The sequence below is a fragment of the Arvicola amphibius genome, chromosome 6 (genome assembly GCF_903992535.2).
Source record: "Arvicola amphibius chromosome 6, mArvAmp1.2, whole genome shotgun sequence".
NCBI lineage: Eukaryota > Metazoa > Chordata > Mammalia > Rodentia > Cricetidae > Arvicola > Arvicola amphibius.
This window is the reverse complement of record NC_052052.2, coordinates 58,430,837-58,453,010: the sequence shown is the minus strand read 5'-3', so window position 1 is coordinate 58,453,010 and position 22,174 is coordinate 58,430,837. Positions and strand designations below refer to the sequence as shown.

Sequence of the window (22,174 nt, the reverse complement as noted above, 5' to 3'; positions counted from 1 at the left end):
CTGAGACCACCAGTCTGTCTTCTGGAACAAACATTTGTTGTTGTTGTTGTTGTTGTTGTTCCATGCCTCAGGCATTATGTAGTTCAAATGCATTATTTCATTTAACCCACCCCCTAAACTCCAACTCTGCTGCTGGCCCTTCCCTTCCAGGGCTCTCTCGCCACTGGTATCTATCTCACACAGGAAAACCCAGTCCTTTCTCTCTGTCATGCTTTCTCGATGACTTTGTCTGTATTCTTTTTTTTATTATTATTTACATCATTGCTTGGTCCATTAGCTCTAACTTCTTTTTTTTTTCTCATTTTTTTTATTAAAAATTTCCATTTCCTCCCTCCTCCTCCCCCTTCCCTCCCCTCCCTTCCACCCATACCCCCACTCCACCCCTCTCCAAGACAAAGAGCCATCAGGGTTCCCTTCACTATGTTAAGTCCAAGGTCCTCCCAGCTCCCCCTAAGTCCAGGAAGGTGAGCAACCAAACTGACAAGGCTCACAGTGAGCCCATCCATGCTGTAGAGTTCATGTTCATCGCCATTGTCCTTGGTTTCTCAGTCCTCCTCCACCGTCAGCCACATTCAGAGAGTCCGGTGTGATCCCCTGTTCCATCAGTCCCATTCCAACTGGACTTGGTGGTCTCCCGTTAGATCTGTCCCACCGTCTCAATGGGTAAATGCACTCTTCACGGTCCTGACTTCCTTGCTCATGATCTCCCTCCTTTTGCTCCTCATCAGGACCTTAGGAGCTCAGTCCGGTGCTCCTATGTGCGGTCTTTGTGCTCCGTCCACTCCCGAGTGAACTGCTCTGCGTCTGCTAAGAGTCACATCATGGCTGTTCTCTCTCGAGCGCCTGTTGGGCACACCACTCCCTGTTTCTACCTGATCTTCTAAACTCAGCTCACACTTTCTCCATCCCCCCTGTGCGCTAACCTGTGCCATGTTTGCACACTCCCTACTCCAGCTACACACACCTGAATCCTCAGGGACCAGAACAGTGCCCTCAAAAACGTTGCAATAAGCAAATGAATTAAGGTACGAAACATCTCCAGTCTATAGTTAAAAAATGGGAGTTAGGGTCATAAATGTCACAGAACCAATATATAGCAACATAAATAGCCTTATCATCCTCCTCAAGCTCAAAAAGGTTCATGTGACAAACATTTTTCCCATGCTCATGAAGTTGAGGTGATTTTGACCAAAGCGGGGACACTGACATGGAGAAGAAGGGGTGAGAATGTAATGGGGGAGCCGGGTCTGGGACTTGCGGTGTCTCCTCATCTTACCTCCTAGACTCCCTACCTCTCTGTTCTTCACACTGACCAACATCATCCTTTCTTAAACACACACAGCATCAACATGCAGGGTAGACCAGAGTGTGTGCACTTTCAGTATTTTGAAGAACAATTTGCTATTGGTGCTTCAGTGTAGATAGTGATTTTTATTTTAAGAATTCCATGTACGAGCACTGTATTTACAAGAACTGCTCGATGAAAATATCAGTTGATATGCTACCATATCACATGTTTCAAAAGACTCCCGCCTCTAGATGAGGAGCTATAGGTAGTCAATTGCTGTTGACAATCAGTCTTCTCCAAATACAAGCTCCCTGAGAGGTTATCCCATTCCAAGTGGTCAGTCCTAAACACATGTACATTAAAGCAAGACTAAATGGGGTTAGTAGGTTTTGTGTGTGTGTGTGTGTGTGTGTGTAACCAAAAAAAATCCTGAAGTTGATAGAGAGTAGGGGGAGGCACAGGAGTTGGAAGAGGGGAAGGGATGGAAATGACAAGGTTATGGTTTAAGAACAACTAATTTATAATTTTATAAATTATATGAAATGAGACAAATTAACCTTAAAAACAAACAAACAAGAAAACCCAAACAACTAGCCTTTTTGCTTCCAGAGAGCAGACATGCTACTTTGTTTTCTCTAACTGGCACCAAGACACTGTAGACATTCAATAACTTTATTGAATGAATGAATGTCCTTGAAAATGAAATTGAAGTTTCATCTCCGAACAGACTTAGATAGTGGGAATCTTTTCAGATCAGCCAATTTCATGCACCTCTAGGGGGAAATATGGCCAGCCACATTTAAGAGAAAGTCATGACACAGCAAGCTCGAAATCTGAAAGAGAGAACCAGTGCAATGGAATCCCTCCCCTCCAATACAAAAGAAAAATCCAGGGCTGACTCTCTAGTCTCGTCGCCTTGCAGGAAGTCATCCTGCTGGACTATGTCAGGAGATGGGGGTCTTTCTGAGTCATAATGACACTTAGAGTCAATGGTAGATGTCTATGATTTCTAGCCCTGAAGGTAGCCACTGAAGCCACCAATAGGCAGTCTAAAAGCCTCCCAGCACAAACTATGCATGCATAAGTGAACCTGACTGAGAATCTGAAGGTGTCTGCAGATCAGCCTGTCTGAACCTGCATCTCCATTTCCACCTGCCAGTTCCCATCTCCCTTCCATCAATCTCTCTATCATCTCTACCTAAATCTTCCCCTTCCCCTTCAGAGGCTTGGAGCTCTGCCATGCTTCCTTTAACAGAGTGGGACGGATGCCAGCAAAAAAAAAAAAAAAAAAAAAAAAAAAAAAAAAAAAAAAAAAACCCTGCTTCCTCAGGTTCGTCTGAGCATCTGGGATGTCAGATGTGCTTCCGGGTGTCTAGAACTTTGGGCTTGAGGAGCAGTATTATTCTTTATCCAACCATACTCCTTATGGGAGAAAAGCCAACCTACCTAGACGCACCCAGACAGTATGCAAAAAAGTACCTAGATGCACCCAGACAGTATGCAAAGAGTCTGCTACTGGAATGGCAGCAGAGGCAATGCCTATCTGAGCTTGACCTCGTGGTTTGTTTCAAATGAATAGAATTCCGCAGAAATGAAGAGAAGGAGTGGTGGAGTAGGTGCTGTGCATGCATAAGGCTTTGAGTTTGCTTTCCAACAGCACAAAAGGAAAGAAAACGCGGTGGGATGGGACATCCATAATTAGTCTACAAAGACCATCTTCTGTCTTTCCAGGAGACTTTTCCCACCTATTGGCTTTAACAAAGCAAGCTGACAGTTGGGAAAGCTACTTGGGAAGAAAATGAGCACATCTTCCCCTCGGCAGCCACAAGAACTAAAGCCCTTAGTCATACAGCCCATGCAGAATTGAATATTATCAACAGCTACTAAATGAATTTGGAAGAGATCATATTCCAGCTAAACCTTGAGATGATCACACCACTTGGCCAGATTGCTGATGATAGCCATCTGGAGGACCCTGAGCTGGAGAGCCCAGCTTAGTGGAGCTTGTATTCCATTAACATGGGAGACGAATAAACAGAAAACAAAACAGAAAACCAAAAACACATGACTTTTTCTATGCTAAAATGTTTTGGGCCGCTAGACTTGAGGACAATTTACTATCCAGAAACAGGGAACCGGTGATAATACACTGAGATGCGTGTCGTGAAGATTATTGCTAAGAGTCTGGTAGGGGACACAGGACACTTCCAGTGGACATTCTATAGGAGGCAATAGTACAGACTCCATGTTCCAGTGCAGCTCTCTTACCCAACCTCACTATCCACCACAGTTGCCCATCTATCCGAGATTCCCAGAACAACAAATGCTGTCATTGTCTGGCCCCTGCCCATTTTTCTAGTTCATTTCTTATTTCCCTCAACCTCTTGCATACGAGTTTTGAAGCGTGTCATGACGCATATAGCTATCTCCAGGGTTCTATCCTTCCCACATTGAACTGTCTGCCCAGAACAGGACAGGCGTGAGTACCTGACTCCTTGGTGTTACAGAGAACTGCATATAAACCCTCTCACTGCCATTTTCATGACTTGTCTCCATGCCCTAGAACCTTTGGAATGTCTCACCTAACATACTGGCTAGTTCCGAGTGCCACACTGACATGCTCGCTCAACTTGGTGTCTTTCCAGCCAATTTACAACCAAACCAATGCCAAACCAATCTCCAGTAACCATGGTACCAACCTGGCAAGAGGATGATTACTTATTAGTTTAACTATAAATTATATCACACCATCAAAATCAAATGTAGCTTACAATAAAGACCCACATTCAAGGAAGTTAGTGGCACACAAATTAAACGTCACAGAAGGGTGAAAAATAAATTCTCCAAGCATCAGGTGGTATTCCTCACGATACAGGTTTACATTTTACCCTGTTTGTCTGAGATAAGCAAGAAAACTCCAAGAATTACAGGTTTGCCTATAGATTGGATGTGGGCTTATGCTAAGGATTTCCCATTGAGCTGAGACAACAGTGTTGTGTTCTCAAGGTTTCTCATGATTCCTTAGGTTTCTACTCTTTCAGTTCCATTCCGTAGTCCAGGCAATTCAAATTTAAAGGGAGGCATTTTAAAAATGAATACCTAAATTTTAAGCCTTTCAAGAAATCATTTCCATTTTGCCACCAACTGAAATTTCATGCATGGCCAAAGTTCAACCAACTTCAGGATCTCTCAAGGGATGAAGCCATTCACTTCCTCCTCATAGTAACTCTATTGCTTTAGTCAGAAAAAAGGAATGTCTTTCGCAGCTGTGGTCATCAAGTGGGGACATCTAGAGATCCCTTTTAAATGCCTCTCACTCAAGGTATCTGATTGGCAAGGCTGCATTCAATTAAAAAAAAAAAGAAACCGAAAATATTTGACTTCCATATTTAATCGAAAGTTTATATCCATAGAGTGGGTTTGTTGAGAGGCATGTCAGTGCAAAGCCATCAACCCAGAAGCAAACACCTTAATGCCTGGGGAACTGAGGTGATTTTGTTCCTAGCCCCGGATTGCTAAGATTGATCACGGCTTTGGTAACAGACGGAAATCCACCCAGACCTAAGCTGAGCTCTCTTTCTTTGGCTGCCAGTGCCACGGTGCTCCCTCGTAGGGCAATGGTTTTCGGTTTTATAAGTTGGTTGTGTAGGAACAGAATGTACTAACAATTCAACTATGTAAAGGCGCTGGGGAAGCACCCTCGAAGGAAGCTGTCAGGGGTGGCTATAGAATCCTTGAATCTGAAGATCCAGACTGTGAATCACACTAAGACTGACAAAGCCACTAGATGCCACCAAAGGAGAAGAGCACACAGTCCCCAGGAAATGGCTAGTTGAATTTAGCTATTGCTTAGAGCACATGAGAAAACAATGCATTTGTTGGAAGGCAAAAGTAAACAAGAATAAACAGTTTCTTCTTTCCCTTGAGTTGCTTAGATTGGCTGATATAGAAGAAACCTGAACATTTATACTTGAGATGGTTTGTGGAATCAAGACAGACTAAACTGTTCAGGGCCAGCAAGATGCCTACCTCATACATACTACTTCCGGTTTATTTTTATCCAGATGGATTTGCATTTGATTTGCCTTTTTCCCTAAGCAGCATGCATGTCTTTTTTTCCCCCCTTCTCCTCCTCCATCTAATTGATAAGTATCAGATGACCTACTAACAGGGACCTCTACTTCATTTTCTAGATACACACCAACACACACATCCCAGATGACGAAGGTGAATTCACCCAGTACCAGGAATGAGGATTGATCTGTGGTCTGGATGCTTGAGGAAAGTAAAGACACACCTTAATGTTCTCTGCCAACTGAAGCAAATACTGAAGTGTTTCCTATGATCTCATGATTAGAATAACTACGTGTGTGTTAAAGCTACAGCCTTGTAGGCATGGCCCCAGCATTTAGGTCAGGAAACCAGACGGTAGTGATACTCAGGGGTCTGTACTGCTGACAAAAGAAACAGAATCCTAGTAGCTCAGAGAAGTGGAAGAAGACTGTCTCCAATATAAGCTGCACCACCCGGCAGTAACTTCCAGTCACCTGAAGAAATTCATCACTGGGCTTTCTGTCCCCTGTGCTAGGCTTCCAACACAAACTCTGGCAAGACAGAACCAGGTCTTTTTTTTTTTTTATTCTATCACCTGGTTTATACATTAGAATAATCTGGCAAACACTTGAAAATAGCAATATCCCACACTTTCTTAGAAGCCCTGAATCAGAACTTCCACAAGAGGTGGAACTGATAAAAGTTCCCTTTGTGATCTCACAAAGCCAGACCACAGCTCAGCATCTGGCAGCACAGAGGAAGGTGGCACAAGATGAAACTGGAATTACTCTCAACAAATCCCAGTAGGCTGGCCCTGCTGGGTGGACTTGTGTTCAGTTCATGCCCCAGACTGCTCCTGAACAATCTGTCAGATGAACTCTATGCTCAGATCTATCATTTAAGAAGTCCATGAAACTCAGGTCAAATCAAGAAACTTCCCACCAGGAAGGAAAGAAAGTGGCTGGGGCCCAGGGAGGCTATTCAGTCTGCCTGCCACGTTAGGATTTCCAATGCAGTCTCAGAACTCTAGCCTCAGGTTGACACTATGTTGCTGCTTCAGAGAGAAGAGACCTTTCCCTCCGCAGAATGGAAAGGGAATACCTAGGCCCAACAGCTCAAGTGTCACAAACTCCAAAGGATAGTGGTTAGCATACGGCTGGACCCGAGTGTCTGCTGAGTGACTGAGGAACATCAACAAACTAAATCCCTAAAAGACCTTTGAAGATGCCTATGGATTGTCTCCGGTTGCTGACAATATTATCACCCTAGTTATAGTCATGAACTGTAATGTCTTGAAGAATTATAATAGCAAATTGCTTTCCTTTTTAATGTAGAGCAAATAACTTCTGCTTAAGTAGCTTAACAGACATCACTTTCAAACTTCCAAAGAGATGAGAATTTCACCCTGACATTTCCCTAACACTAAAACAACTCCCCCAATGGCCATGTAGTAATCCCCAGACTTGATGGATGCAATACCTTACATGGCAAAGGGACAGAAGTTAATCCTGATGTGGGGACATTTTTTTTCCTGATTATCTGAGCGGTCCTAAAGTAATCCAAGCTTTAGTGGGAGGAGGGAGGGAACAGATGTGATCTAGAGAAGCCCTGGAGGAAGTCACGCTGTGAGCTCTGACGGTGAGGGAAGGACTTGGGAGGCCGGAAGAGGAGAGGACATGGATTCTATCCTAGAGAACTGAAGCCAGACAACACGTTAGCACAGAGAAACCAATATATCACGTGGCATTTAAGCGAAAGTGGGACTGCGAGGACCTCAGCTTTGCCACCTTTTCCTCTTGCAACCCAGCTTAAGCAGAAGAAATGTGTCCCACTCTGTCAGAGGTCGCCTGAGGCTACACAGACACGCAAGGTGGTTTGTTTATGGGTTCCTTTCCTTCCCATGGACTAAAAAGCAGTTTCAGAGGGGCAGAGGCCTGTTACACAGTAACTTCTCCACAATGATATGTGTACGTGCATGTGTGTGTGCATGTGTGTACATGTGTGTGTGTGCATGTGTGTACATGTGTGTGCAAGGGCAGTGACAAGGGCTGTTAATGTGGCATACTACAACAGACCAACGTTCAGGCTTAAATCTTCTTAAGGTCTGATGGCGAACAGTGCCAGCATATAATCTGGCAGTTTTACACAAAAAAGGTGGAAGACTCCTGTCAAACTCCACTACCATAATAGAAAATAAATAAATGCCATTTGTTGAGTATGGACCAGCCACAGTTAGCTTAACAAACCAAAAATCCCTAATCTTTTTTTTTTTTTTTTTTTTTTTTTTTTGAGACAGGGTTTCTCTATGGCTTTGCAGCCTGTCCTGGAACTAGCTCTGTAGACCAGGCTGGTCTCGAACTCACAGAGATCCGCCTGCCTCTGCCTCCCAAGTGCTGGGATTAAAGGCCTGTGCCACCACTGCCCAGCCTCCCCCTAGTCTTCAAAACCACATTAATACCATCTCATAGGTAAATAAACCAGAAATCAGAAAAGTACATCTCTGGTTACACAGCTCAGGATACAAAACCAGGCTTTTCTGATTCAGGTGCTCATGGCTTTTGTCTGCACACTGCCCCATGTTTAGTATAACAGAATATGGGAGATGATTTGGGGAAAGAGAAAGCAGAGAATGTCATCAGGGTAGCAACCTTCTTGCAAGCCAAGGATGTGAGAGTCTTTTTATAAAGTCGTGTATCCACTGGCTGGGCATTCTTTGAATGCTTGGTCTAAGCTGGGAATTACGCTTGTGCAACTGAGAACCATTAACATGTCAAATGAAATCAGATAGCATAGCCTGGTGACGGAGAAAAGAACAGCAAAATTCTAGGGCATGCGCTCACAGTGTGAGGACATGCCAGCTAAACAACCCCAGTGGCGTTGGATCAAATCTTGCCAGTGGCATAGATGTGGCATCAGCAGAGAGCCCAGCAGGCGATAACGACAAGGCAGCATCTCGAGCCAAAGTGTTGAGCGTAAGGAGGGTGACTACAGCCTCAACAGGCAGTAGGCTCTGGAAACAGAATCCCAAATAAGGAATGAGTCCTCCTGAAAACGAGCCTGGTGCTCAGATCCTATCTAACATTTACTGAGGTAGCTAACACAAGCAGGGATGCAGAAATAAGAGAGGCCTCTGAACACGCCGAGAGCTAAGGCTTTTTTGGCAGTACTGAGAACATCCTTTAAACCTTTGACCCTAGGGTACCTTTACTGTGAGGGAGACACTATATTACTGTATGGGTGACAGCTGGGGTCAGAACCCCTTACCTGCAAATATGACACTGTTGTACCAGGTATACTAAACAAAAGAAGCAAAGAATCTCTCACTTCACCCCTGCCCTTCTCTCCGGAAGCATGGTCACAAAAGACTACCTTTCCAGAGGGATCCTGGCCAATAGGTGGAGGCCACGGTGAATCTGAATTAGACCTCGCTAAGTTCCTAAAGGTTCCCAAGCCACGAAAAGGTTTAGTAAATTTGTCATGCTCCCTTCTTAATGTTTGTTACAGGGATATCAATCATGAATTTGACAGCAGGTAAAGAAGGTATTTTCTTCCCTATAGGGTCTGGTCCACTTTTCCTCACACATGTGCCAAAGGACAGAAAGAGGTCAAAGAGTAGGTTTCAGGTTAGCATGTTTCCAAGTATGCTCCTTGGCCCAGTATCCTGGTTTGTCAAAAGCTTCCATTTCCTTGCCTTCTCTTAGTATGACTATAAATAAAAATTTTATTCTAAAAGCACCCCAGTTTGGACAACAATTTACATGGCAACTGAGTGCAGATATCTATTTCTGAAAGTGTCCTCTGCTATGTTCTTTTTAATCACTACCATTCCAAACGGAGTTGTAAATATAATTGTAAAGAGCATAGTTAAAATGATTTTGATCAAGGCAGTTTCCCTTAGAAGCAAAACCTCTGCCAATAACCTGTGTGTCTACTCTTGCTTTGTGTGTGTGCCTTTGGAGATGCTGCGCTGTGTTCAAACAAGTTCAGCTGGAGCACGAGACTCCTGTGCCATGAGTTTCCGAGAGGTTTAAATATTGGGCAGTCTTCCCAAACTTACTGAATGCAAAAATTTCTTCACAAAATGCTTCCACACTTCCATGTGATGCAGACTGTTTTCAAGTTGTTCCAGGCCCAGTAGTGAGCACAGCAGTCCTGGCCCCTGGGAGCTTCCAGTAAATAAATATAAAATTTGGAAAATAATAATTTTTCACTCAAGTATATAAAAGTCAAGATAAAAAGCCAACATAACTAGGAATTCTGAGGGACATTTAGGAAGTGACACAACCAGAATGATTCACGGCTGTCAAAATTATCATTGGTTGTCTCAGGAATCTTCCAGGAGGGCCGTTCCCCTTAAGAACTGTCTTGCCTTAGATTGAGAAGGCTTCCCTTGGCATCTGCGTGAGGGTAACTTATTTTGGCTCTTTGATGACCACATATGTCTGTCTTATCTAAATTAAGGTGTTATTCAAAACTGTTATCCCTTTCAAGACATGCCTAGTACCCAGGGGATACAGTAGAATAAACAGAGAAGTTCAGTTCCACACCACGCATGCCACCCCTAGAGCTGAGTCAGGGCAGGGAGGGCGGCAGGGCAGGGAGGACTCCAGTCCACTCACTCACTCACCCCGCATACGCCTACCCTTTGATAGCCTGCACAGAGACTCACTGTGCATGGATACACCACGCTCAAACTTTCTCTCCTGGAACAAAGCAGAAGGAAAGCTTCTTTCTCTTACAGGGACTGCAGATGCCATAGGCTGCGCCTGCCTCAAAGCTTCCCTCCACAGCTCAGAAACTAAGCCGTCTTGCGAGTTTAGCACTTCTCCCCAGACCACCCACCCAGACGCAGATACACAAACCACATGTGTGAGGAATGTGGCTCTGCCTGGAAATCAGTATGAGCATTTCAACCTTATTACTTGCACAGACAGCCCTGTCGGTGTGTCTCATGTGTTTTATCTTTTCAATAGCTTTGATTATTTCCCTTTAATGACCTGGATTTATCCCTTCCTACCCTTTGAAATGTACAGAACTTTGTGGTGGGGGCTGCATGCTGTGAAGAAGCCATGGTTACCAGGGGGAAATGAGCAAGTGGCTTTGCCTGTGCTCCGTGGCTCTCACTGGTCCCAGCCACCTATTCTGTACAGCCTGCCTAGGGCCACTATAATCACCCCATTATTATACAAGTGGAATCAAAAAGCCCTTCCATTCAGGGTGTGGTGTAGAACAGCCACAGGGCCCACTTAACAATCATGGGAGTGATTTGGATTTTTGTCATGTATTTCGCTGGCTAGCTCTTGGGACGGTTTGGTTACCCTTCTTTAATTAAACAGAAATTAAGACCAAGAGAACTACACTAAGAGGCAAGGGCAATTTTACCACCTTTGGGAAAGACTGGAAATGCCTCTAAATACGAAGGTGTGGATGCTGTTATGTGGTAGAGAAAGCAATAGCACTGAAATGGACCCAGCATTTTCTCTTTGGGTGGTACCCTGCCAAGAAAACCAATAAACTACCTTTAACTGCTTTGCTCTTAGTAAGGAAAACAAAGGACACTAGTTTTGGACAGCGTGTCTCTGAATTACCACCCGCAGGGGTCTGGGCATTGGGCCTTGATCTCCCAATCCCCTCTGGGTATCCTGCCTACCCAAACAGAGTACTGCTTTGGGACCAACAGGCACACTGAGACACTCTGTGGCACAGGACATTCCCAGTAGGGCTTTGGGACAGTGCCACAACCATCTCCAGTAGCTCCCTGATGCTCTTTCTTTGGAGAAGATGCAAAGCCATTACTACCAATAGACAAATGCATATCTATCCTGGAAGGACAGAAGTCTGTGCAGCTCAGGAGTGGTCAATAGTTTTCCTCTCGTGTCAGCCCATCTGGGACCGCGGCTTCCACACCTCTGATGTCTCCAGGTGAGAGCCAAGGCAGTCCACAACCATCCTCTAAATGGCTTGTCGGCCTGAATGAAAGGATCTCTTTGCTTCTAAGGAGAATATCACATCCAATTCCTCCGTTAGTTGTCAAACAATGCATTGTAGATTTCTGTCCCTCCTGCCTAACCAGAGCATCATTCTCCATGCTAATTAAATGCTAGAATTTGTCGGCTGACTTTGTCTAGCTATAGCATAATTTAGTTTACAAGAAAGGACCTTCCACGGGGATAGTGCAAAAGGAAAAAGAAACAGTGTATATGCCATTTCTTGATGAGTCTTTATAGAGCTTAAACTATGTACTGGCTTCAGGACACATGAAACAGGGCTGGGAACTGGGCACCTGAAGATAACTGAGGATGGCCTCAGTACTCAGGTGGTTTGGGGCACACGGTCCATTCTTTGAGAGTCTCCAATCTCTCCATTTTCCTTTAGAAACACACTTTTTTTTTTCAATGAGGAAAGGCTAAGGGCTTATTCTCCCTTATGTGACACTAGACTGAGAAAATGAATCTGCAAAGACTACACATTGTAAAAAATAGAAAAAGGAGTCACAATTGATTAGGTATGAATTTAAGCAAAACACCTATTTCTGTCCATCCGCACTTAACATTTCAACATGGGTTTTAGAGATGGGAAATACATCTTTTGTGTGCCTTGTGGTTCACATAAAAGCATGTACACACATACACGGTGTAATCTTTCAACATAACTACACATACACACTCCATTAGAAAGATACTGACAGATTTGTAAAACATGTTGGCCTTGCACTGCTAATCTCAGAATACATTTTTTTTTTTTTTACTTAATTTATTTTTGCACTGCAGGGTAGCGCTGGCCACCATCAAAGATCTGTCAGCATTTCCATCATAACTCTGTTTTCAGAATACTGGAGTACAAGTGCCAAAATACATATTTACAGTTTACAGACAGCAGTGGCTTTGTCTTCCTTTGAAATCGACTGCATCTTTACAAGGAATATTCAGGATGGCAGCGCCTACATAATAAGAAGCATCATACGAAACAGAGGAGGGTGAAAGATGTGGACTTCCAGCCCAAGACTAACCTACACCGTGGGAAGTGATTCCGCCACATTCTCTGCAGCTGGAGTCATCTCTATCTACATCATAGTCATAGCTGGAGAGCAACAGTCCAAAGCAAGATCATTCTGATGATATATGCATATATATAAATATAGGAATACATAGCATCAGTACACAAAACGCTAAAGGCAGAAAGTAATAAGCATACAGCAAATTACCCTAGAGCTGACCACTTCCACAGCAAGAAAAATGAACACAAGCCACCAAGCACAGACACTGACCATTTCAACACTGAACAACCAACTCGTTACATAGGTAGAGTTAAAGCATTTAAGAGTAAAATCGCTCTTAAACAAGGGTGTAACTACATTTGTCAGGCTTGATATGGGAAATGGGATGTGACGCAGACCTAATAATTGTTGTTTTTAACTTTAGGTTGGTGTACCTGCAAGAGGTACAATTGATTTGGGTGAAAGAAAAAAAAAAACCCAAAATTTATTGGCTAGTCCCACAAATCAGGTAATTATTCAGTTTAGAGGTTTGCTTAACAAGTTTTTAATTTTTTTTATCTAAAACTCATCTCCTTTGATGCTTTCCCTAATTTCAACACAGATACATCTATGTCACCTAAGAGAGGGGACAGACTGTGTGATGATATGAAGTAACTGCATAGATTGTTTTGCTAACATGACTGGTGTATCCTAAGATAGAGCCCCCCCCCCACATACTTGTTGCAAATCTAAAATCATAAGCTAATTTATAAGTGTGTGCATGTGTGTGATCTGTACATACAGTTTTTTTTCCTCCTCAAATCACAGGAGAAAAAATTTAATGATAGTTTATCATACTCTTGCTGGTTCAAACCATATTCACATTCACCCAATTAATTTTATTTGAAAAACATATATATACGTATATATATATGAAATAAAACCCTGCCATTTCCCCTTGTGCTTAAAAGACCAAAGCCACTGTTAGGGTACACGTGTCAAAAGATGAACAGGGTTCAAAAGTGAGTGTCCATGGATGTGGCAGGAGTGAATGGTTTGCTTTCAGAGAAGCATGGCACCTCTCTGGGATGAGCTGAGGGATTCACTACTTCTGTGTTTTCAAACCATAAGCTATGAACAGGAGGACCATTTGAAAAGCTAATTCTATAGCATGACTCTTCATCTGCCAGAATTGTACAGAAAACAATTTTGCTGTCTGAGTAATATGCTGGGAAGTTGTTCTGAATTTTGCTATCCACGTACAAACTTACATTTCATGATTTTCTGGAGACATCTTCACGAGTTAATTTTCTAGCTCTAAAGTTATTATTACAATAGCTGCCTTTCTTCTTACCCCCACCCCCTTTAAATTGGATTTCTTTGGGTGTCAGGTGGCGGGGTAATCTTTTATCTTAGTTTCTCTGTAACTTTAGGAACAAAAGAAGCCAAATCTTATTTCACCACATAATTTGGTTACAGAAATAAAAATTGCCCAAACTGCATATGTATGTTTCTAGTTAAATTATACAGATACATTAGTTAAACCACTTACTTTTCTAGTTTAAGAATATGTGGATTTGCAGTTAGAAACTTGCAAAGATTTCTGAATGTTGGAAACACTGTTTCTCTTTTCACCTGTGAAGTTAGAAATAAAACAACTAAAACCACACAGTCCAACCTACTGTCCAAAATGACAGGGAATATATCTATGCAACTGTACACCAAGAAGTGGACTGCACACCAAATGCTTCAAGTACGACTCATGCCAATCATCATGAGAAATCAGAACATTCTTGAAATTGTATGCCCTTGTCCTCTAGGACATCACAGGAAAGCAATTTACAAAGACCATGGCTGTATTATCATTTTTGTTTTTTTTGTTTTTTTTTTTTAAAAAAAGAAAAAATAGTTTCTTTGGGTAGAAAGAAACAGTGTAAAAAAATCTTTTTAAAATGCAGAAATCGCTCCATTATTAATCTGCATTTACATTACCGCCTGAAAGAACGGGTCTGGGAAGACCATTTTCTGCACAGACACTGGTTAATCTCTCAATGAAAGGACAGCATCTGTCGTGGGAACAAATGTGGGGGAGACCAGGCTGTTAGCACACGTAGAGACTCTCGTAAGGCCGATCCAGTGGCGAACCTTTGGATCCAGAAGTATTTCTTCAGTTTTCTTCTCAGTTGAATTCTGGTAACAGCTTGGAAGGGTGGCTGCTCTAACTCTGAATTCCTCCACGACAGAGACTGTGGAATAATGACACCAAAAGTACTTTGGTTGCTTTTTTTCTTTTTCTTTTGAAAATAATTTGCCTTCTTTAGCATGCCACAGGACAGATATCTAATTTCAAAACAAAGGAACAACAAGGACAAAACTCTTCCCCATCCTAACCATTTTTACCTTTACCTATACAGGAAATCCTTCAAGAAACATCAGAAAGAGACTCAACAGATACCAAATCTACAGGTCAATACATAGTCTGCCATGGCAGAATAACCAAGAATTTCCCCCAAAGAAAGGTTTCAGTTTTCAAACATAAGAGAGTCTAAGAGAATCATATGCGAACAAATAACCCCCCAATAAACCCAAAATTAAAAAGCAACAAAAGAAAAAAAAAACCCAAAACTGATTCCTGTTTTTGTTTTGTTTCTAAGAAGAAATGAGTACCACACTGGCAGCTGAAGACAGGTGAAAGGCTCACTAATAAATAGATCCAAATTAAGAGTGTCTACACTGCCGTTTTAGAAAACAGGACCAGAATTCCTTTTAAAATGATGACTCTATGGAATGCCTATACTTCCATCTTCACTTCATATTGCAACAGTAACATAGACACAGGACTGCTGGCCACAGCTCACCAATGCTGGACCATGGACAGTACAGATACACTTTTGTTAAAAGTCCTACAGGTTTATTGACTAAGGCTAGACAGCAATTCAAATGATCCTATTTGGTACATCTACCACGTCCAAGATCATTACATGGATACAGCCAAGGACTGGGCCTCAACTTTTAGGAAAAAGACCACAAGGAAGAAAATCGAGGTGGCTATTTGGTCCCCCCCCCCCCCCCCAGTTGATAAGTGTGTCCTGGAACTGGAAAAACAAAAGTGGAAAACATAGACGGCAACAAGTTAAAGGACTTGGAAAAAATTGTTGGAAAGTGGCACGGTATACGAGTAAGGTCACTGGGCTTGGGACGGCAAGGGCGCTGCATTGAAAGAGCATCCACGGGACCAAGTACTTGTAATGTCTGGTGGTGTCATCCCCTCACAATTTTATCTGTATGTGGTAATAAATAGATCAGTTATGTAATAAGGCAGTGTGTTGAGTATGCATTCATCCTGTGGAATGAACCACCACAGAAAGATCCATGGTACCATACACATTCTTTAGGTTTTCTTGTGTTGCGTCTGCGTGTTTTCAAGGCTAGCCAGGCTAACTCTTCCTGGGATTTCCTTGGAGAGGTGTGTCCTCTGAGGCTGGTTTGCGTAACCTCTCCTTTATCAAGAGATGATGACTGGCTTTAAAGAAAAATAAAGCTGAAGGTTGTTTGATTTTTATTTTTTCCCTTTTGGTTGTATCATTCTGAGTGTTTTCATATAAACAACAACAACAAAAAAAATCACAACCAAAAAAATAGTTTTTGATGCATCCAGTTGTTGTATCCTCAGGATGTTCCAGATGTTTCCAGGTAACTCTGTAATTTACGGACTGTAGTTTTGTCCAGCGAGCAAAGATCAAAATCAAATGTTGTATTTGTAATATGAAAATGTCCAGTTTCTTCTATAAGGTTCACGATCTGAAGAAGTAAAGAAGAAAAAGTGTGGGTGTAAGCAACAGACATCAAAGGCAAAGAGAAGGACATGGGGGACTCAAACATGGAACCAAGTGGAACAAAGGGATAAACATTCTTATTAATCAAAGGTCCTATTGCAACACTGCTGTAATGGTCTGTCCTGTCCCTTTAAGAGAAATCCCTGCCCACTCCTCTCCAGATCTTCCTTCTGCTTCCAGCCTGTAAGTTCTCCTTCCTTTCCATCTCTTCTCCTGAAGAGGTAGCTTCTCCTCTCCTCTCCCCCATCTCTATTTCTCTCTCTGCCTCTCCCTGCTCTTCCCCCTTCTCTCCTTCCCCTCTTTCCCTTTCCTCTCCATAACCCACTAAATAAATATCCAACCTCACTCTGCATGGCATGCCTATCCATCTCTGCTTCTCATGTGCCATGACTCCTTGTGGGACTGGCTGACCAGCTGAGGTCTGTCACCTGCTGCTTAGCTCCCTGCCTGGGACCTGCTGGCCCCTCATGGCCTGCAGCCCACTTCCAGCCCTCAGGGAATGGCTCCGTTTTATATTTACCATTACAACTACTACTGAACTGTCTGTTAGTCAATTCAGTAAGTCAAAGATAAAGGAAGCCTTTAAAATAAAATCCTCAAACGGACAGATGACTGTTTTTACTTCTCATACTAAGTAAACCAATTCAAGTCACCAACAGAACATTTTACTAAAATGGGTAGGGATATATGACAGTTCAAGACCTTTAAATTAGTCCCTGACTCAAAAGACTATGACTATATTTAGTAGATGTAAGAAGACCCCCAGTTAGAAATAAAATTCTTCCTAAAAAAGAACACATATCTGGGAGGTGGTGGCACACACCTTTAATCCCAGAACTCAAGAGGCAGAGGCAGGCGGATCTCTGTGAGTTTGAGGACAGCATGGTTTATAAGAGCTAGGTCGAGGAGGGGCTCCAAAGCTACAGAGAAACCCTGTCTCCAAAAAAAAGTTCTAGGAGCTGGAGAGATGGCTCAGTGGTTAAGAGCATTGGCTCCCAGCACCTACAAGTGTGGCTCACATACACCTACAGGTATTCCCAACACTCTTCTGATCTCTGTGGGCACCAAACATGCACATGGTTGCACATACATAAATGAAGGCAAAACACTAGTAGACAAAAAAGTTAAATGTTAAAAAAAAATCAATGTTTTGAACATAGAATTATGAAATATTTAGAAAATTTAGGAATACACACAGCAGAAACAGATACCACCTATGCTATGCCAACCCATTATAGACCACAGAAGGGGTTCCAGGGAGCCTTTGGGAGGACCAGGAATACTTGAACTGTTCTGTTGTTGAATTTGAGAGCAGCTTTGCATGCTGCATTTACTCTGTGAAAATTCATTGCACTCTATATGTTACATAAGAACATACATGTATTGCTTCCTGTTGTGTTCAACAAATGCTCTTGAACAACTGTGAATAAGAAACTTACCTAGAAGAACCAATGCCTTTGCCCTACAAGTAAAGTAATATCACACTTCATCTCTTACTGTAATGGCTACACCCACAATGGCAACATGCTTACCAGCTGTGGGGTCAAAGGGACTACAGGGAACACTTCCAAAGGTCAGCACTGATAATCATGACATGGCTTTGAGGGATTCCTTTACCATGTAAATATTCTTTCAGTGGCAATAATGTCATTAGAAATAGACACTGCTGTTGGGTGGTGGTGGCACACGCCTTTAATCCCAGTACTTGGGAGACGGAAGGTGGTGGATCTCTGAGTTCAAGGCCAGCTTGGTCTACAAAGCAAGTTCCAGGACAGGTAGGCTAAAAGAAAAACCTTGTCTCGAAAGACTGGAACAACAACAAAAAGGATGCTGTGCATGGGTAGCGTGCTTGTTAAGTTAACAAGCTATATAGAAAAGGGATGGGGCCTCATTCTGGCAAGCTTCATGAGAGAGGGCAGATGGGGCAAAAGAACAGATTTTCTCGCAGGGGGTTCACTTGGCAACTTCCATTCTTATCTGATTCTCTTTAATTCAATTATCTTTAAAAAGTGATTGTAATGATTTAGTCTATGACTTATTCAGTGAAGTTTTAAATTATGCAACACTAAGTTGGAAAACTGCAAATCTAAAGATTAAAAACCTTGTTTTCTTAAAGCTAGTTTTCTGAAAGCATTTGTGAATGAATATCTATGAGTCTTAACATGTGCTTCTGGTTACACACATACAAACATGCATGCACACACCTCAATCCAATTAATTCAAACACGCATGCACATATCTCAATCCAATTAATTGTCCAATTCTAGATTGAGCTCTGATTGTGTCATCTGACCCCCAGAATTATTTTGTGAGCTAAAACTCTGGCTTTAATAACACAAGTTACTCAGGTTGGGGGACCACCACAGACACTGCAACCCAATGCTATAACATGCAATTATCTCTTCCTAAAAGTTACCATTTTCTCACGGTGGTACGCCCAGCTAAGTCTGTCTCCTTAGACCCATTTGTACACTGGGCAGATGCTACCATTCATAAATCACTAGGCTCTTAGGAAAATTCCTGAGGTCATGGATGACAGGCATGTGCCTTTTATCTTATAGTCTTTCTTACTTGGAATGGAGATGCATGTTTGAGGGTCTAACAGCTCTCTTTCTCTCAAAAGATGGATACATGAAAGAGGTAGAATGGAGACAGGGTCGACCTTCTGGGTGTCATCTTTTAAACTCTAACACGGAGCCTGGATTACTCGGCTGCAGGCTACTGCTGTGTGTTTAGGATGAAGTAGGGAAGAGCATCTTACTCCCTTACACTACCAGACTCGGGCTTCTGCTCCACGTATCAGACTATTAGAAGGGATCTTATTGCTAAAGTATATCACTTATATGGGACTACACAATAGCTTATTATCATATAGGCACAGTAGCTAATGCTGTAATTTCAGCCCTCAAGGAGGCTTAGGCATGAGTATTCTATGTTCAAGGCCAGCCTGGGATAAGGAACTGAGCTTCTGTCCAAAGCAAAAAGAATGAAACAAAACAAAACCAATACAGTTATTTCTTCATATATACAAACAAAAGCCAACCAAACATACAAAGTCACCAATTGACACAAAGATCTCAAATGGACACACATTTGTTTTAGTAGCTACTAATTAGTACTCTGGAAAAGTTAGTACACATATGCCCCCACACAGAGACTCACAACATAGCTATTTCTATACATACAAAACTCTTGTGGAATCAGATACTTAACATATACAAGGATGAGCTGGTTGAACAGAAGCATTCTTTCCTGAGTAAGTTATTTTTTTCTTACATTATGAAGGTAAACTGTGAATCCAGTAAAAACCTGTAGATTTTGGTATAGGACAGTGGTTCTCAACCTGAGGATCATGACCCTTTTTGCCAAACTTCCATATCCAAAAATATTTGCATTACAATTCATAACCATAGCATAATTTCAGTTATAAAATAACAAAAATAATCTTATAGTTGAAGGTCACCACAATATGAGGAACTGTGTTAAAGGGTCACGGCATTACAAAGGTTGAGAACCACTGTTATAGGAAGTTGGGTACTGTGGCACACACCTGTCAGTATAACTCACAGGAGGCTGAGGCAGGAGGATTCCAAGTTCAAGGCTTAGCAGGGTTGCATGGCAAGATTCCGTCTCAAAATAATAATAATCAGATCAAAAGAGGAACAAATAACCTCTCAGAGCTACTAGGAATCCAGACATCAGAGGTGAACGCCAAGTAAGTCATCCAGAGCTTCCTCAACCACATGCACAGTAGTGAATGGCACAGCACTAAGAAGGGACCCCGGATCTGGCACATGCAGAGCTGACTGCTCACTAAAAAGGGATCCCGGATCTGGCGCATGCAGAGCTGACTGCCCTTTACTCGACCATCACATAAACATCACTGTGCCCTCATCCGGAAGATGGGGGGGGGGGGCGCTAAGGCTAAAGCACACATTCTGCCCCACATGCCAGGCTGGCAGAAGATCAAATAAGGCACAACGACCATGTGCTGCAGGGATCACGGCACTATGGCTAAGACTACCCTATAAGCAGAAAGGCGTCCTTAATTACCTACAGGGAGAAGTAAACAGCACAAGATTACCAGGCTTGGTACAGCTCCCTACAGCCCTCAACAGCATTTCACTCCACAAAACAAATTAGGCAAGAACGAGGGACACAGAACGCGTCCGTGACAACCCCTACGAACTCTCCTCCCACAAAAGTAACCGGTCAGACAGGAGGCATTGAAGAGAACTCTTTAAAATTGTGATGAGGTGCCGGGCGGTGGTGGCGCACGCCTTTAATCCCAGCACTCGGGAGGCAGAGGCAGGCGGATCTCTGAGTTCGAGGCCAGCCTGGTCTACAAGAGCTAGTTCCAGGACAGGCTCTAGAAACTACAGGGAAACCCTGTCTCGAAAAAACAAAAAAAAAACAAAAAAAACAAAAAAAAAATTGTGATGAGGGTGCTGAAGTGTTCTCCTCAATCAGAGGCTTCTGGTGGGGTGCCAATGGGAAAGGACTCAGTGTTCCTTAAGTCTGGCCACTCGGAGTTTAGCCATGCTTCCCTGAGTGTATGTGCAACACAAACTGGACTTTGTTTCCCCCTTTTGTGTGTGTGTGTGTGTGTGTGTGTGTGTGTGTGTGTCGGGGATGGGGGTGGACCTGGGAAGACAGAGAACTGAGTGTGATCAGGGGGCATGATGAATTCCTAAATAATCATTAAGAACATGTTGGGGGAAAAATTCAGGAAGGAAAAACCAGAAAAGCCTAAGCGAGTTTGTTTTTAATAACCAGAGCTTCAGGCAGGAGGTGGGGAAACGGACACGGCCAAGCTGTCAGAGTGACTAAAAACCACAGTGTAGAGCTACAGCAGAGCCCGGCACTTGATTCTATTTGTGTTACTATTGTTTTGAACGACAGGGAACACACCCTTCCAGGAAAATAGCTTTCTATGATTCAACATCGTAGGTTACTTAGCAATAAATTGAAAAGTGGATGATAAGAATTGTCTATAGAAGAAAGTCACTTAATTTTAAATCACAAAACCTTCTGGCCACTAGGAAACCCACTCAGTGTAGTAAGGGTTTCCAGCGCTCACAACCTAGCCTTACATTTCTGCTGCCTCCAGGTCTCCCTCTTGCTAGGGCACATACAGGAACTGATGGTGCTAACCCTGCATGTTAACCCTGCTAAGACCCCTGCATTTTCATGGGGTTGGTGAAAATCCATCAAAGCCGATGCAAATAGAGACCTAAAGCAGTAGCCAAGGCAAATGCATTTGGGAGAATTTGGTCCTATTCACCAACAAGAACAGCATTAATAGTTTGTAATCCTTTGTGTTATTAGAGCATGTCCTAATGTCCTCAATTAAGTAAAGGCTCTGTAAAGATACACACTCCTTTCGGGACTCCTGATGCCAGATCATCAGAAACACAACATTAGCATGTGTTATTACAACCAAATAGGCCACAAATCCTGAAAATATCCCACTAATCCCTGAAGGACTAAACTCTTGCCCTGCCTGCTGAGGCAGTGTGGCTAAACTGTGGTGCCGCTCTGCTGCTCAGAAAGTGGTCCCAATGCCCACGCATGATAGTAACAGAAGCAGACAGGCTGCAGATAAGACAAGCACAGGCTGGCAGGGTACATGTTGGGAGTGGGGAAGGAAGAGGGTGGGAGGGGTGGCATGCAGCTGCTAGGTGTTTTGTGTTAACAGGGTAAGATCTACTTGCTATTTGGTGGTTCCTTCTCCAAATCCATTTTTAAGTATAAAAATGGTAGATACATTATTTTTAGTCTGCTCTTTTTTTTTCAAATACCAGAGTAGGTTACTCCCATCCAAAGTGACCACTCACTGAGTGAAAATTCATGAACAATCTTTGCTTTGACTTTATCTAGAATAGGGTTGGTCTGTTGTAACTTAGGTTTTTCATTTGTACATAAGAAACCATTCTGCCACATGACAATATAAGCTTCACCTGAGCTCACGGGGGAGGACACCTAGCTCTAGTTTAGGACAGGTAATCTCCCAGAGAGAAG

General features: G+C 42.8%; 1 protein-coding gene across 1 annotated transcript in view; it reads right to left on the bottom strand.

Annotated features, from left to right (window-relative positions):
- Positions 1–12,842: 12,842 nt before the first annotated feature.
- Mllt3 (MLLT3 super elongation complex subunit) overlaps positions 12,843–22,174 on the bottom strand; it is a 267,581-nt gene continuing 258,249 nt past the window's right edge. Inside the window, exon 11 of the mRNA XM_038333768.1 lies at positions 12,843–16,118. Coding sequence (XP_038189696.1) covers positions 15,987–16,118 — 132 coding nt within the window. The 3' untranslated portion in view covers positions 12,843–15,986. The remainder of the gene's footprint in view (positions 16,119–22,174) is intronic.